Below are 15,484 nucleotides of genomic sequence, written 5' to 3'. Positions count from 1 at the left end.
CCAGTATCCTAAACTAGCACAAGATGTCCAAGTACTACCTGTGGCTCAAAAGGGGTCCCTAGACTGCTGTCAGGATGGAAGTGCTCAGGCAGCAGACTGCACACTGACCTGTTTTCCTAAGAGGGAAGTCATCTTTGGCATCATACATTCCCAACACTGGGTGGTTGTAGGAGGCTGATACCCCACTCTGGGGCGGAGAGCTCTGGTCAAGGGAGCTGTGCTGTGTCTTCCTGGAAAAACACAAAGACAGATGTCAGTGTATCCAGGCATCCCAAGCCTTGGCATATCAAGTTTTGAAATGTGATCTTTTGTTAGTCCTTCTTCTCCAGGGTGAGGTCAGAGTAAACCAAAACAAGCAACAGTACCCTACGGCCCATTCTCTGACCAGAACTGCTCTCTGGGATTCCTAAGCCCTCACAGGGGTTGTCTTTAGGATGCAAGCAGTAGACGATCAGTGGGCCCGGCCATGAGAAATACAGGAAAGGCTTCAGGCAGTGAGATGGGGCAGCATGAACTCCTAGCAAGTGCTGGTAATGCCCACATCTGTCTGTCTCCTCAAGCACAGGATCCCTTGAGGATTTTCCTTTTGCAGAATATGTCTATCACTCATGCCCACGACAACAAATCCCCCAGCCATCTCCTTTTTGGGACAGTTCAACAGCAGCTTGAATCTCTACCCTGGAAGTTACTAGAGGAAGTAAACTTCTAATGGCCAAACACAACTTAAAAGTCCTAAAAATGGCTAGATGGGAATGGTTGCAAGTGGATAGATGCTCAGAGCAGAGAGGAGGAGGCAGGAATTGGGCTGCAGGATTAAGTACTGGGCACTGTGGCCACCCTAAATGACCTTTAACCAAGTCTTCCTCTGAACTCTGAGAGCATGAAACAGTCTATGGTCTTGAAGACAGGAGATCTGCTTAAAGACTCGAAACACATTTGCCCATTTTCTAGCTTAGACTTCGTCAAATGATTTATTTGAATATACAGTACTCAGCATCCACATATCTGGAGTTATGTGAATCTAGACTAGGAGCTCTCAGACATGTCAGCACAAGTATATATTTAAATATCTGAAAGCATATAATGCAAAGAATGTACTAAAGGGACTCTCAGAAACAAATCTAAGAGGGCAGCTCTGAAGACTTCTTCAATGCTAAGTTACAACGGGGTCCTTGACATCCCTTTTCTCTTTCCTACAACACAGATGGGGTGTGTTTGTGTGTGTGTTAAAAAGATGGTCAACTACAGGAAAACAATTTAAATATGGTAATTAAAAGAAATGTTACGTTTCATGACAGGGTTTCTTCCTACTGAAGAACAGTTGGAAATCTGGTCACTCCAGATCCAGTAGATCTCTGCTTACTCATCTCACCTCTCGAGATGCTGTCAATATTAAATAAAACCCACTTTTCTGCACAGTCTGCAAATGAGCTGAAATAAGAGGCTGCTGTGGACCACCTGCCTTGAACCAGAGCCACAGCTCCCAGTGCTGCCTACCTCGTCCTCTAGAAACACTTCCTGGAGCTGCAGCTGTAGCTGGCAGTTATGATGTACAGCCAGTGGGGCCTCTGTGGGACTCTAGAGATTGCAGAAGGGAACCTTCATGTCCCCATAACCAGCTCCCTTGTAAGGAGCAGCCCCCTTACCCATGGTTCTCAGCATTTCTCTCTTTGCATGCCAGGAACAAGCAGCCACTTGGGAAGAAATGCCAGCAGATAGCCTTGGTATGCCCTTCAAATGCCAAGCTAACACACCTCACCCTGGGATTAACTCACTAAGGAAGGATCCAAATCCTATCCCTGGCTAAGTTTGTATCCCCTAACTCCTATAGTTCATGCCCTATCACTGTACCTATTTACACACCCACCATATAAAGTTTGTAACTTCATACTCACCCCACCCCCACAACACAGATTCACATATCCTCATATCCCAAAAGTTAGGAACACAGAACAGTTTCTAACTCGCCCTGATTTCTAGCCTAGGATGCAGACAAAGTCGGCAGGAAGATGCTCGTTCGCTGACCAGACCTTTTCAAAGAGGAAGTCTTTGGAACTAGAGGATGTACGTCAATGGAAAAGTACCTGCCTAGCATGTGTGAGGCCTGGAGTTCAAGTCCCAGTAGCACCCCCCCAAAAAAAAAGAAAGAAAAAAAAAACAATAAATAAACAGAATAAAACTAAAGGCAGTTCTCATATTACTGTAGTTAGAAAAACAAATAGTATTGCTTTCTTTCTAAATGCTACCTTCAATGTGGTATAAAATAACACAAAATCAAGCATTTAAATTCTATCAACAACTGGCCTTTCCCATTACATCAGATTTATACCAGTGATTAAACTAAACTCGTTAATCAAGTGAAACACCACAGTCCAACAGAAATGTGTGAGCTACACATGTAATTTACATTTTCTAGTAGCTACATAAAAATGAGAAAAAAATGGGTAAAATTAACTTTAGTATTCTACTTAACCTGAGATATAAAAATACTATTTTAACATATAATTAACATGAAGTTTATTCATGGGAATCTTGTGGTCTGGATTTTTTGCAAGACTAAATTTTACAGGCCTGGGAGCTAACACATGACACATTGCACTTTGGGGGCTCATAAGTTTTAAGGCTCAAATTATGGACACTCACCTCCCTACATGGATTATCACCACCAAACAGACTTTGAACAGTCCCAATTCCAGACTGTTCCCTTTGTCCCTTTGTTGGTGATTCTCCAATACTGTTTTGCTGAGTTCAGTTTTATGACTAGAGCGGTGAGGGGTGGCTATGTGTTTGTCCTGCTTAAGGACACTGCGTGTAAGTTCTCCACACTGCTGCACAATTGCAGTGCACGGTGATCCAACCTATCAAGCCACTCACCTGCTAAGGTCCTGAGGGTCATTTCTGTTTCAGCTGCTAGGAGCACAGAGATTAAGCTTGGGTGTGTACTTGAATCCCTGGGCAAATACTAGAAAGCACACTGCTGGGCTGTAGTACCATTTGAAGATCTTCTAAACCATTTCTAATGGTATTGCACCACTTAATGTCCCCCCAGCCAACTGTGCAGGAATAGTCATCCCTACTTTGCCACCCCCGGTTAAAGAATAGCTAGCCCTGTAGGTGAGAAGCCGCATCTCACTTGGATGGCAACTCCCACAGCTTATCTTGTGGCACACCTGTTCACATCTTTAGCACACACACGATAAGTTGCAGCAGCTTCACACACACTTTACAGATGCATTGAAGCATTTCCTTCTAGTCTACTGCTCATGTGTTTTCTTGAAAGGTGCCTTTCAAAGAGCTGTTTTAAATGCTGATGGTATCTGACTGTTTCTAGTAAAGGGCTCGCAGCTCGTGACACTGATGAAGAGACTTCGCCAGCTCTTACACTTCAGCTCTTAAGGGTAATTTCATTGCTGGAAATAAACCCCTCTCGACATGTTTCCTTCTAAAAGTTTTGTTGGCTTGGCCCGCATGCTCAGACCTCACTGGCTGTCGGCTGTTACCGGCAATCACCACATGATGTGTGAAGCTGAGTAGTGGTTTAACTCTTTCTCTAGAAGACTGTGTTCTGCCATCATGTCTTGCAATGGGTTAGCCACTGCACATGAGGGTTGGTCAGGATCCTTGCATGTTCATCAAACGCAATAAAATCAAACTGAATTCCTGAACGGTGTGTCTGATATCAGGGTCTGCCCTTTCTAGTCAGCTTACTCCCAAACTGTTTCAGGGAAGAAGGCCTTATGCAGGTTAGGATCTCCCTGGAGCAACCTGTACAGGACAAAGTTCTAGGAAAAGACCTCCTCCTCTCCCCTCTCCTCTAGGTACTATTCCTTCAGTCTCTCAGTATGTACCTAATCCCCTCCCCCATAAAGTCTCACCTGTAGCAGGGTACCTGCTGGCTCCTCCACAGCCCCTGTTCCTGTTGGCCTTTCTCCCAATCCCTTTCTGATTCAGCAGTCCCATCTGTTTATACAACTGTGACTGCCCCCGCACAGCTGTAACTCCACTCACAAACCCCACTTCCTGCAAAGGTGCTACTTGAAACCCTGTATTTCTTGTAACAGCCCCACCCCCCTGAACTCCCTAGGTCCTAAACTGGACTGTTCATCTCATCTTCTTCTTTGAAGGTGATCCCTCTGCTCCCTGGTGTGAAGACAATCTTTTAACAAGTTGGCACCAAACCTGCCCTAAGCAGTTCTCCTTTTCCAAGTCCCGCTATCTCTCCTATACCCAGTCTAGTCCTGCTGCCCTCTCTAGCTTGCATCCTTGTGTCCACCTCCAAATCACCAACCCAACTGCTATCGTTGGCTGCAACTCCCGGACCATTCTTGTAGGACAATGGAGCCTCTGCATGGCAGAAGCCCAGGCTGACCTCTGCAGCAGAGGCTGCAGACCACACCACAAGCTAAGGTTCTCTCTGGCTCTTCACCTGCCCCGCCACATGACCACCCATCACTACTCCTCATGAGCCACCTGCCTCACCCTCTTCTAAGCTGCATGAAGACCAGTAGTGTACTTTAGTTGATCTGCAGTGTATGCAGCTACAAAGCAAGTAAAAGACAATGAAGAACCTAACTGTACAAATGCACCTCCCCAGGTTACGTTGTGGTAACGGAAGTCATCTATACAAATAAATCGACCGTTTCAGTGGGATCAGTGGGGTTTTAGTGGAAACAGTAGGCCATTTTGAAACTAGGAGAGCTATTTTTTCCCTTGAATGAAATTAATGACTACATTTTGATTTAGGAAAACTATCCTATTGCGTCTTTCTAGCAATGAAATGACCCTTAAGAGCAACATAACATAATTTCAAATTAGCCATGTGTTTCGTGTGAGAACTGGCCAAGTCTCCTCGTGGGCTCTATACTACACCACAAATGGCCCACGCTCAAGCCTTGTTTACCCTGGACAAGTTAGCTGCTTGTATCTCTTGGCACAGACAAGATCCTGCTTTGGTTTGCTCACTATGCAAGCTCTGGCCCAGGCTGATAGCTCTTCCAAATTCTCTCCAACTTTCCCAAGGACTCAGTAACTAATCATAAAGATGTTGTCAGGCCAGGCCGTGGTGGTGCACGCCTTTAATCCCAGAACTCAGGAGGCAGAGGCAGGAGAATCTCCGTGAGTTTGAGGCCAGCCTGCTCTACAAAGTGAGTTCCAGGACAGCCAGTGAAACTCAGCCTCAAAAAGAGGAGAAAAGAAGAAGAAAACTCAAGCTCCCCAAAAGGCATTGTATATGCTCAAAAATGACAGTATAGGCTCAGCTCAAGCTGGACTATATAGAAGGACTGCTAAAAAGCCTACAGTCAGTATTCCTTAGGAACCTGTGAAAAAGAGTCATTTCCATTATCTTCCCTTGACTCTGGAAAAGGAGACAGAGGGCTGTCCATTGACATTTGCCTGCTATTGCATAGCAAAGGCCCTGCCAGCCTCCAGACTCCTTTAGTCCCTATTCATAATTGATATTTGTTATGCATTTCAAAGTTCGCTCTAGCCTCCTGGCCCTTCTCACCTCCCCCACGCCTTCTCCTTCTCTATATAATGCAATGTTTCACCCCCTACCCTCTTTATTCTTGCTTCCCTGTCCAGTTTTCTTCTTTTTCTCTTTGCTCTGGACAATTCCACACGCCTCTCATCCCCTAACCCCCACAAACACACACAATATAAAACCACTGCCCTAACCACGGACCATCCATTTCAGTGGTTTCTTGGCTGGGCTAATGCCAAAGTGCTTTCAGACTCTGATTAAGCATTAGATTGGAGTTGAGTAAGCAACAGTGGATAATTAGGACAGAAGTCCTCTGCAAGTGGTTCCTATGGTGTTTAAGAATAGTGACTTGGTACTCTGAAGATATCCACCCCTCATTTGACTATAACCCCTCATCTGTACAGTAACACACACTATCCCCAGACCTCCTCCCTTCAAATCCGGCTATAGAGATTTGGGGGTTCAGCATCTCTACCACCCCTACATTAGAAGGTCTTTGAAAAACTGGGTCCTCTCAAACCTGTCCACAGAGCTGAGTATGCAAAGCACCCAAAGAGGAGGCCCAGGTCACTTACCCATACCAGTAGCGGGGATCACTGGAAATGCAGTGGTTCAGGTTCCGGTGAGCCAGTGCCTTCTTCTTGTTGAGAACAAACTCCTGCAGCTTCATCTTCACCTCAGTGCTTGCTACAGCACCTGGGAGGAATATCAGAGTGAGGAGGAGGGGAGCAATATGGAGCAGGAAGTGCAAGGTACAAGGCAGGAGCCTTCTGCAGGGCTCTCCCAAGGCCAGGGAACTTTAAGGGGAGGTCTTGTCTCCAAATACTGCATGACTGCAGTCTACTGAAACACACACTTCAGCAAGGGAAAGGCTTCTGTGAGCAAACACAACTTATATCTGCAAGGAGTTTGCATATCCCTGCATTAAGTTTCAGAGCCAAGTGCTAGAAGCATGGTGGTTCCAGTCTCTCTTCTGAACAAGCAGCAAATTCTAAAACAGAGTTCCATGCAAACAGAATTTCATACCTGGTCACTCAGAGGGACAAGGTCTGTTCTACTGGAAACCTGGTGGACAGTGTCTACATATATGATGCATATGGCTTTGTTACCATCCAGTGCAGCCCTGTCCCCCTCTGCCTGGTGCTACACACTCTTTTGGCAAGCAGTACTGCCATTTCACTCAGGTGGAAGTTGTGTATCCCAGGACTTTCTTGTGGTATAATGATTGTTGCTGAAAGCTGTGTTAAAGAAAACTGTAAGATCCTAGAAATGGACTACACACGCATGCCCCAACTTGCCACGCACAGATCTACTGCAGATACCTTAGTACTGTGCCCACCCATCCTTCTGAAGAATACACCAAGGACTCCTATGAATGCTATCATACAGTATTCAGGCACCATCTTGAATGATCCCCAATACTTCATGTAGCACATAGGACCAAGAGTAATCTTATCACACAAACAGCATCAAGATATTTTGCTAACACATTTTACAATAAGCAGGTATTCTAAGGCCCAGAGGTTGGGTGAAAGTCTAGAGAGGTCAAGGGCACACATCTACCCCAGTCTCATTTCCTTTAAAAACCTGGACAGTCTGATGCCCCACATTACTTTTTATGGAGTCTATTCTGGGTTTTTCTTTGCCACTGAACACCATAACTTCCTTCCGTCTTTTAAAAGCTTTGCCATTGATTTTTTTTTCAAAAGTTGGATAATAATCAGGGGTGGGGTGCTGAGGTTCTTGACTGGCGCTAGCGAACCCCTAGGTTCAATCCCCAAGACACCAACCAAAAAGATAATCCTTTCAGCTAGCCTTTTGTTCTTATTCTGCATTTGTTAGGATCATTTTCCTGGCACTAGTACCATTTCAGCACAGGAAAGGTAAGTGGCTACTATCACTAAGAAAGAGTGTCTCCTTCTGACCTTCAATTCAACATCTGCCCAAGGCAGGGTTATTGCTGGGTGCGCACTCTCTGGTCCTGCACAGCAGACCAACTGCTCAGACTGATGCACTGTTCTACAGACATGGAGGGTGGGAGACTCTGCAGAGCCTCTCACGGGAAACCACCATACTTAAATCCTAGTCACCTGCATTCTAGTCTGTCTGTCAATGCATGGACTTGGAAGGATCCTGTGCTTGTGGAAATGTTTGCTCCACACGTGATACTCCTGAAAGCAACAGGTTAACACTAAACAGAAACATGAGCAATGGAAACCAAGAAAAGATAATGCTTGTAAACACACTAAGTATCTTTACAATTACCAATAAAGGAAGTGCCTTGTGGCATGGTGGGAGCAGAGAGCAAGTCCACAGAAGAGACTACTTAAAAGAGAAATGCAAGCCCAGATATAAAGCAAACTTAATATCACTGCTAAACATATGAAAAATGAAATAATCACTTTCACCATTACAATGATATTTATTATTATTATTATTATTATTATTATTATTATTATTACTACTACTACTACTACTACTACTACTACTACTACTACTACTACTACGGGGGATGCTGCTGACAGACCAGATGATGGTGATGACATCAGTGGTGAAATTAACAATAGAGGCATAGAGGGTCACCTCTCTCTTTCCATGCCCAGAAGGACGAGGGACAGGAAGCTACATAGGTAAGCATGGGTTTTTGGTAAGCAGGATGAGAAAGGCCTGTAACTTTCCACAAACCAGCACCTGCTAGCACCTCTCCTCACAAAATGGGAGACTCTAGCAGTTACTGAATCCAAGAGAGCTCACAGAGCTGGTCCTGGGCTGAGCCTTGTGGGCCACATCTTCACCCTGACTCCATAGCATCACTTGGGTGAATGGTGATGCGGGACAGCAGCCAGGTGGCGAAACTAAAGTTTTCAGGGTTCAAGGTTCAGCACTGACTTGTCCTGCGGATGACACCATCAAAGCAACCGTAGAGGCACAATTTCTGAAGTTCAGAAGGAAACATCTTGATTCTTGAGTTCCACAAGAGAATTCAAAAATAAAGTTTTGTTCAGCCTACTCTGTTTCACTACTGCTGGCTCAAGCTCTCTTTCCACATATTTCTCTAATAGAGGAAAAGTTCTAGAATCAAAAACATAATAATGAATAACAATTGTATTCCTATTCTTTTAACCATATCCATACTGATTATCACTTATCCACAGGACAGATTTTCAGAGCTCCTGAGATGTGTCAGCACTGTCCCAACCAGTGGTAATAGTACTATTCACATACCAGCAGGCACCAAGGTGAGGTCTCAGTAAGTAGTCAATCCATGTAGAAAGAGCAAAGAAATAGCAGACCTGGATGGTGATGGGGTCTGTGGGTAGGCCCTTGGGAGGGCATAGTGCTGACCAGCCTGGCATGGAGGTACAACTTGGCTTCTACCTAATACTCTTTCTCATCTTTCCTATGCCTGAGGGGAAAGCATGGATTCACAAATAGGACAAAGGATCACCTTTAGGATTGGGTGACCGACCTCAGACCCTAGACTTGTATCTTTGTCTCTCTAATGCAGTGCTGAAGATGAGTCCAGGCAAAGCATGGTGAACAACAGGCCAAGTGCTCTGTCACTGAGTACCATCCAGCCTGGCATCACTTGCAGCCAAAGGCACATCATGATGCCATGCTATCTGCACTTTGCCCAGTGCTTGGAACTAAATGGCTAGCAGATACTTCAGATTCCCAAGTGTCTCCAAATGGGAACATGGCTGACAAAGGTAGTGCTGTTGTTACTGAGAGGGAAAATGCATGTACTCTTATGAACTCACTGTCGGTGAAAGGAAATTCATTATTTCTTACCAATAAGTAAACTGAAGAACGATTAAGAATTAATGTTTAACACTGTAAATGTTTAAAAATGTATACAAGATTCATTAAATAATGAATAAAGTCAGTTAAACAAAACCTTAAGAAAGGAGATAACCAACACTTTGCACTGGTTTTTCAAATGTTTAGAAACTGAAGGTGCCTCCTGCCATTTGCATGTGATGGTATAAACAAGAATCTCCTTCATGGCAGAGCTGCCTAGGCCCGACATAAGAGCATCTCCCAGTGTTGGTCTGTTGGCTGCTTTCTCCCCACAGAACAGCATTCTTAGGGCTTCGAAGCCTATGCAAGCTTGCCAAAAAAACTCAACTGTGCAGTTTATTATTAATAATAAAACCTGACCACCCAAATCCACAAAGTGAAAACCACGGCTGCTGCCTGTGTTGGGACTGGAGTGCGGCTGAGAACATTCCAACACCAGGTCAACAAAGGGCGGGGCTTAGCACACAGCGCAGAAATCGTTTCTGACTCATAAACAAACCTGAGATGTTTTCTGAAGTTGTATTCTATGAGCCTTGAGATAATATTTTTATTGGACCATTTTCGTAAGCTCTGAGAAATCAATTTAGACTGAGTTGCTTTACAGCAACTAGAAAAATTGTTATTTATTGGTTGGTTGTAGCACAGATTGACTGGTTAATGTTAAAAATTTGAATTGTAATCTTTTGATAAATAACCACTATTTCCCCTACTCCAAAAACAACAGCAGCAAACCTAGTAAATAGGATACACACTGAGGCACACATGAACCATGAACGAGGGAGGGAGTGGCCAGTCCCAGAGCTGGGATGAGTCCAGCCTAGGCATTGTGCCAGTGGCACTGGGATGTGTGCATGTACTCTGTAGGGCAGTACCACCCTACATGCACACAGCCAAGTCCCTCACAGACTCCTATGAGGACAAGGTGATCATTTCCCAGCAGAAGGCAGCCCTCCAAGAAGAGCGCTAGGCAGGCCATGAACTGTCTTCCTTGGAGCCGTAAGGCTTGTCTAGACCTCAGCATTCAGCACTGGCTGCGCTTGAGAGCTGCTAAGGAGTCTAAAAATGAGATTACTGGCCTCAGATTCACTGCAGGTCAATTCACTTAGAGTGGCTGCCCTGAAAGTGACAAGTGTCAAAACAGTCAACTACAGAGGCCAAATCTGCACGTGCTACAGTTAGTTCCCAAGAGGTCTGTACTTAACCTCAGAAAGGCCTTTAGTTGCCTTTAAAGAATATTGTCAGCCCAAGGATCTTAACTTACTTTAAAAGTATATGTGAACACACATATATGTATATATACACACATACACACATATACGTGCATATCTGTACACATACATGTATGCATTGTGTATTATTTTAGGTAAATGTAAAATAAATTAAAATAACGTGATTCTTTAAAAAAAAAAAAAAGAATTTGCTCCCTAAGGGCACAACTGAGTGAGATATGACAGTGTCTGGGTACATTATTAAGGTTTAGCACTTCCTTCCAAAGAGTGGCAAGGAAACTACCTTGAAATTCTATCAGCTAAAGTGAAGAAGATTAAATATGTTCATATTTCAAGAGAGGAGCATCACATTACTGATGATTCTAAATGTTAATTTTGTACACAAAACAATTTCTTAGAATTTAGAAATCATGAAATAGAGAAATAAACTGACAAGAGAGTAAATTAGCAATGAACTTAAAATATATGTTTTGAAACCATTAATTTTAAAAATATACAAAATTACACTGGCATATTAGAATACTTCTCGATTTAAATTTAGAATTAATTTGACATAATAACAATCTTTACACTAAAGATAAGTTTGAAAGTGAATTCAAATGGATTAAATTTATTTGACAGTCATTTAGTTCCTTTTAAAACATAAGGACCTTGTTTTAGGAAAGTCCTATTTGTAAATACTTCTAATCTAATGAGGATTCATTAAAGGCAAGATGTCAATTATGCTACCTAAAGCTTACACTAAGGCAAACCTCCAAGCCTAAATATGTTCCTTCAATGTAGACAAGATGCAGATCACAAAAAAAATAAAGGGAAGGAAGAGTACAGAGAGGTGAGGACACCAGACTATATAAGGACCACTACTTCGGGGATCTGAACAGGTTAGTCAGGTCAAACCTACTAGGAATGGTCAGGAGACTTGCAGGCTTCTACAGTCTCTGCTGGCAGCCCAGGGACACTGGGGGATCTGGGACTCAGGGTTAAACTGGAGAAGAGAGAGCCAGTGGATAGGCCATCTTGGCCAATGGTTTCTCTTCAGGTATCCATGGATCAGAGAACGGGTGGCCCAAGGGGCCAGGGCAACAAAATCTGGACTGCAATGAGAAGGATGGACTCAGGAAGCCTCACAGGCTCTGAAGCAGGCCCCAGAGAGTACACGTTCTGTGTTTAAGTAGGCCTGAAACACACCTCTGATCAGCTTAGAACCATGCACCAAGATGATTAAAATGTTTTAATGCATCTGGGTAACTGCATAAAGCAAAGAGGAAACCCAGTCTCTAAGCCTGTGTGTCACTGATTCTGAACCATATCTCAGCTTCTCATTCATAGACCAACACTAGGATGAGACACTCTGGCACTGGGAGGGGGTGTGAGAAGGGAGGAGCAAGTGCAACAGGGACAAAGACCCAGCCAGAGGGGCTACACTAAAATAACTGGACTATGCATGGCAGAAATCCCATAGAAACTAGCTATCTAGCAAATTAAAATCCATGAGGTGAGTTTAACAGCAATTTATGTCGCAGGGAAATTTCAAATTAGTACAGTGGTTATCTGACTAGAATAAATTATCAAAAGGAAGCAAACAGAAAAAACATAGGGGTCATAGAAAATGGCTAATGTGTGAAACTAAAGTCTCAGGTTCACTGAGTGAGCGAAAGGGCAGTATTTTTTTCTGGGATAAAAGATGAGACTAGTCAATTCTAAGATTTTATAAAAACATTACATCATAGATATAAGACTATGAATACCAAGGAAAACAAAGAAAGCTGCAGTTAAAAAGTATATCTGAGAAATACTACAAACAAGAGGGACTCTTTTTATTTTTTGGTTTTTGAGACAGGGTTTCTCTGTATAACAGTCATGGTTGTTTTCAAACTTGCTTTTTAGCCCAGGCTGGCCCTGAACTCACAGTGATCCACCTGTTGCTGCCTCTGCCTCCGCCTCCTGAGTGCTGAGATTAAAGGTGTGTGCCACCACTGTCCGGCTGAAGAGAGAGTCTTAAAAGTAGCCAGATAACCTAAATGCCCCTCAACCGAAGAATGGATAAAGAAAATGGGTTTTTGATCCTACTGCACGTACTGGCTTTGTGGGAGCCTAGGCAGTTTGGATGCTCACCTTACTAGACCTGGATGGAGGTGGGTGGTCCTTGGACTTCCCACAGGGCAGGGAACCCTGATTGCTCTTTGGGCTGACAAGGGAGGGGGACTTGACTGGGGGAGGGGGAGGAAAATGGGAGGCGGTGGCGGGGAGGAGGCAGAAATCTCTAATAAATAATTAATAAATAAATAAAATTAAATTAAAAAAGAAAATGTGGTATATTTACACAATGGAGTACTACATAGCAGTAAAAAAAAAACCTATTGACATCTTGAAATTTTGCAGGCAAATGGATGGATCTAGAAAACTTCATATTAAGTGAGGTAATCCAGACCCTGAAACACAAATATCATAGGTACTCACTCATAAGTGGTTTTTAGACATAAAGCAAAGAAAAATTACGCTATAATTCACAACTACAGAGAATCTAGAGAGACATACATGGATCTAATGTACATGGAAAGTAGAAAAAGACAAGATTGCCTGAGTAAATTGGGAGCATGGGGACCATGCGAGAGGGCAGAAAAGGAGGGAGGAAGAAGGTACGAGTGGAGAAAATATATAGCTCAATAAAAACAAACAAAAAAGTAGCCAGACAAAAAGACTATCTCTTAGCAAGGAACAACAGGAATTATAGCAATTTTTAAAGGGAATAAGATCTTCAGAGTGCTAAGAGAAAATAAATAAAAACCTAGTAATCTATACTCAGTAAAATTAACCTTCCAGGATTAGGAAAATAACATTTTAGACAAAAATTCATCACCACTAGATTCCATTAAAGAAACTGACTGAAAATCATCCCAGGTGAACATCCACATGTGGACACGCATCCAACCTGAAAATAGAACTGTGAGTCCTAACTGAATCAGTAACACTCTTGAATTTAAGTGAGATTAGATTTGATGGAGTCAAGTCAGCTATGGTACCCATAACTGTGATCAGTAAAGGAATGACAGAATAATAGTTTCCAAGTTGGTGGAAAAGAAAACTACTTCATTAAATCTAGAGTAAGAAAATGGAACAAAAAGAGGTTAATAATTAGGGTTTGTAAAGTATACTGACAAACTTAAGTACAAACATATCAGTAGTTCTATCAAACATAAATGAAAAACTCACTTAAAGACAAATGTTAGACTATATATGAAAACTTACTGGATATAGATACTGTTCTTTGTTTTTTTTTTTTTTTTTTTTTTTTTTTTTTTTTTTTTGAGACAGGGTTTCTCTGTGGCTTTGGAGCCTGTCCTGGAACTAGCTCTGTAGACCAGGCTGGTCTCGAACTCACAGAGATCCGCCTGCCTCTGCCTCCCTAGTGCTGGGATTAAAGGTGTGCGCCACCACCGCCCGGCTAGATACTGTTGTTCTTAGAGGAAAATTTATAGCTTTACATTCAGATTTCAGAAGAGAAGGCCGGAATCATTCATTCAGATATGTAACTCACAAAGCAAGAAAGTCACAAACACAAAGAAAACAGAAATCAGGGAAAGAATAAGGTCAGTAGAAAAAATGAAATAGAAATACATTCATAAGACTTTCTATAAAGCCCAAACTAGATTCCTAAATAGACTAATATAACCGATTAAAAAAGCCTCTGGAGAGACTAAAGAAGAAAATTAATAGAACCAAACAAGCATCAATAAGAGACGATGCAAACATTCAATATTAAGGATGTAAAATGGGAAAGCACCACAGTTCCTACTGAACAAAGAGAAAAGGATGCTTAGCCCAAGGGCAGCACTGTCATAATGCCAAGCCTAGCAAGGCATTTCAAGAAAGAAAACACTCGCCAATATCTCTTGCAAATATAGTTGTAGATATACAAAATATGAGCCAACCAAGTGTATATAATGCTGTATGGTCAAGGTGAGAGAGGCTATTTATTATAAATATGTCAGATAGAATTTCTATCTAAATAGATATTTACCACATTAACTAAATATGTTAGAAAAAAATCATATGATTACCTCCAAAAAGTGCTGAAATATCTGATAAAAATCAATACCCATGCATATTCAAAGTTATAACAAACTAGCAAAGGAGGGTAACTTGGTAAAACAAATAGGCAATGAATAATCCCTCTGGAAAATGTGGCCTGCACCAACAAAAGCATTCAACAAAATCTAACACCCTTTCATGATAAAGGTCTTGGAGGGATTAGGGATACAAGGAATATATCTAAACATAATAAAAGCAAATACAGCAAATCAACAGCCAATATCAAATTAAATGGAGAGAAATTCAAAGAAATTCCACTAAAATCAGGAACAAGACAAGGCTGTCCATTCTCTCCATATCCATTCAACATAGCACTTGAAGTTCTGGCTAGAGCAATAAGACAAGAAAAGGAGATCAAGGGGATACAAATTGGAAAGGAAAAAAAAAATCAAACTTCTGCTATTTGCAGATGATATGCTTAGATACATAAGTGATCCCAAAAATTCTACCCGGAAACTCCTACAGTTGATAAATATCTTTAGTAATGTGGTAATGTGATCAACTCAAAAAATTCATTAGCTTTCCTATATACAAATGATAAAGAAGCTGAAAAAGAAATAAGAGAAATACCACCCTTTACAATAGCCACAAATAATATAAAATATCTTGGGATAATTTTAACCAAACAAGTGAAAGATCTAAATGACAAGAACTTTAAGTCTTTGAAGAAAAAAATTAAAGAAGGCATCAGAAAATGGATAGCTCTCCTATGCTCATAGGATAAACATAGTAAAAATGGAAAACTTAACAAAAGTTATCTATAGATTGAACATAATCCCCATCAAAATCAGAACACAATTCTTCAGAGAGCTTAAAAGAACAATACTCAACTTGATATGGAAAAACAAAAAACCCAGGATAGCCAAAACAATCCTGTACA

At 42.0% G+C, this 15,484-nt stretch overlaps 1 protein-coding gene across 10 annotated transcripts in view; it reads right to left on the bottom strand.

Moving 5' to 3' along the window:
* Positions 1 to 15,484, bottom strand: part of LOC121433402 (histone deacetylase 4) — a 257,632-nt gene that overhangs the window by 63,040 nt on the left and 179,108 nt on the right. For all 10 annotated transcript variants that reach the window (XM_041631766.1, XM_041631771.1, XM_041631765.1 and 7 more), the window contains 2 exons: positions 6,058 to 6,178; positions 109 to 230 (listed from right to left, as the gene is read on the bottom strand). In XM_041631766.1, coding sequence (XP_041487700.1) covers positions 109 to 230; positions 6,058 to 6,178 — 243 coding nt within the window. The remainder of the gene's footprint in view (positions 1 to 108; positions 231 to 6,057; positions 6,179 to 15,484) is intronic.

This window comes from Microtus oregoni, unplaced genomic scaffold (assembly GCF_018167655.1).
Source record: "Microtus oregoni isolate MIOR12 unplaced genomic scaffold, Mior012 000038F_ref0000394, whole genome shotgun sequence".
Lineage (NCBI taxonomy): Eukaryota > Metazoa > Chordata > Mammalia > Rodentia > Cricetidae > Microtus > Microtus oregoni.
This window is presented reverse-complemented; position numbering and strand designations above follow the sequence as displayed.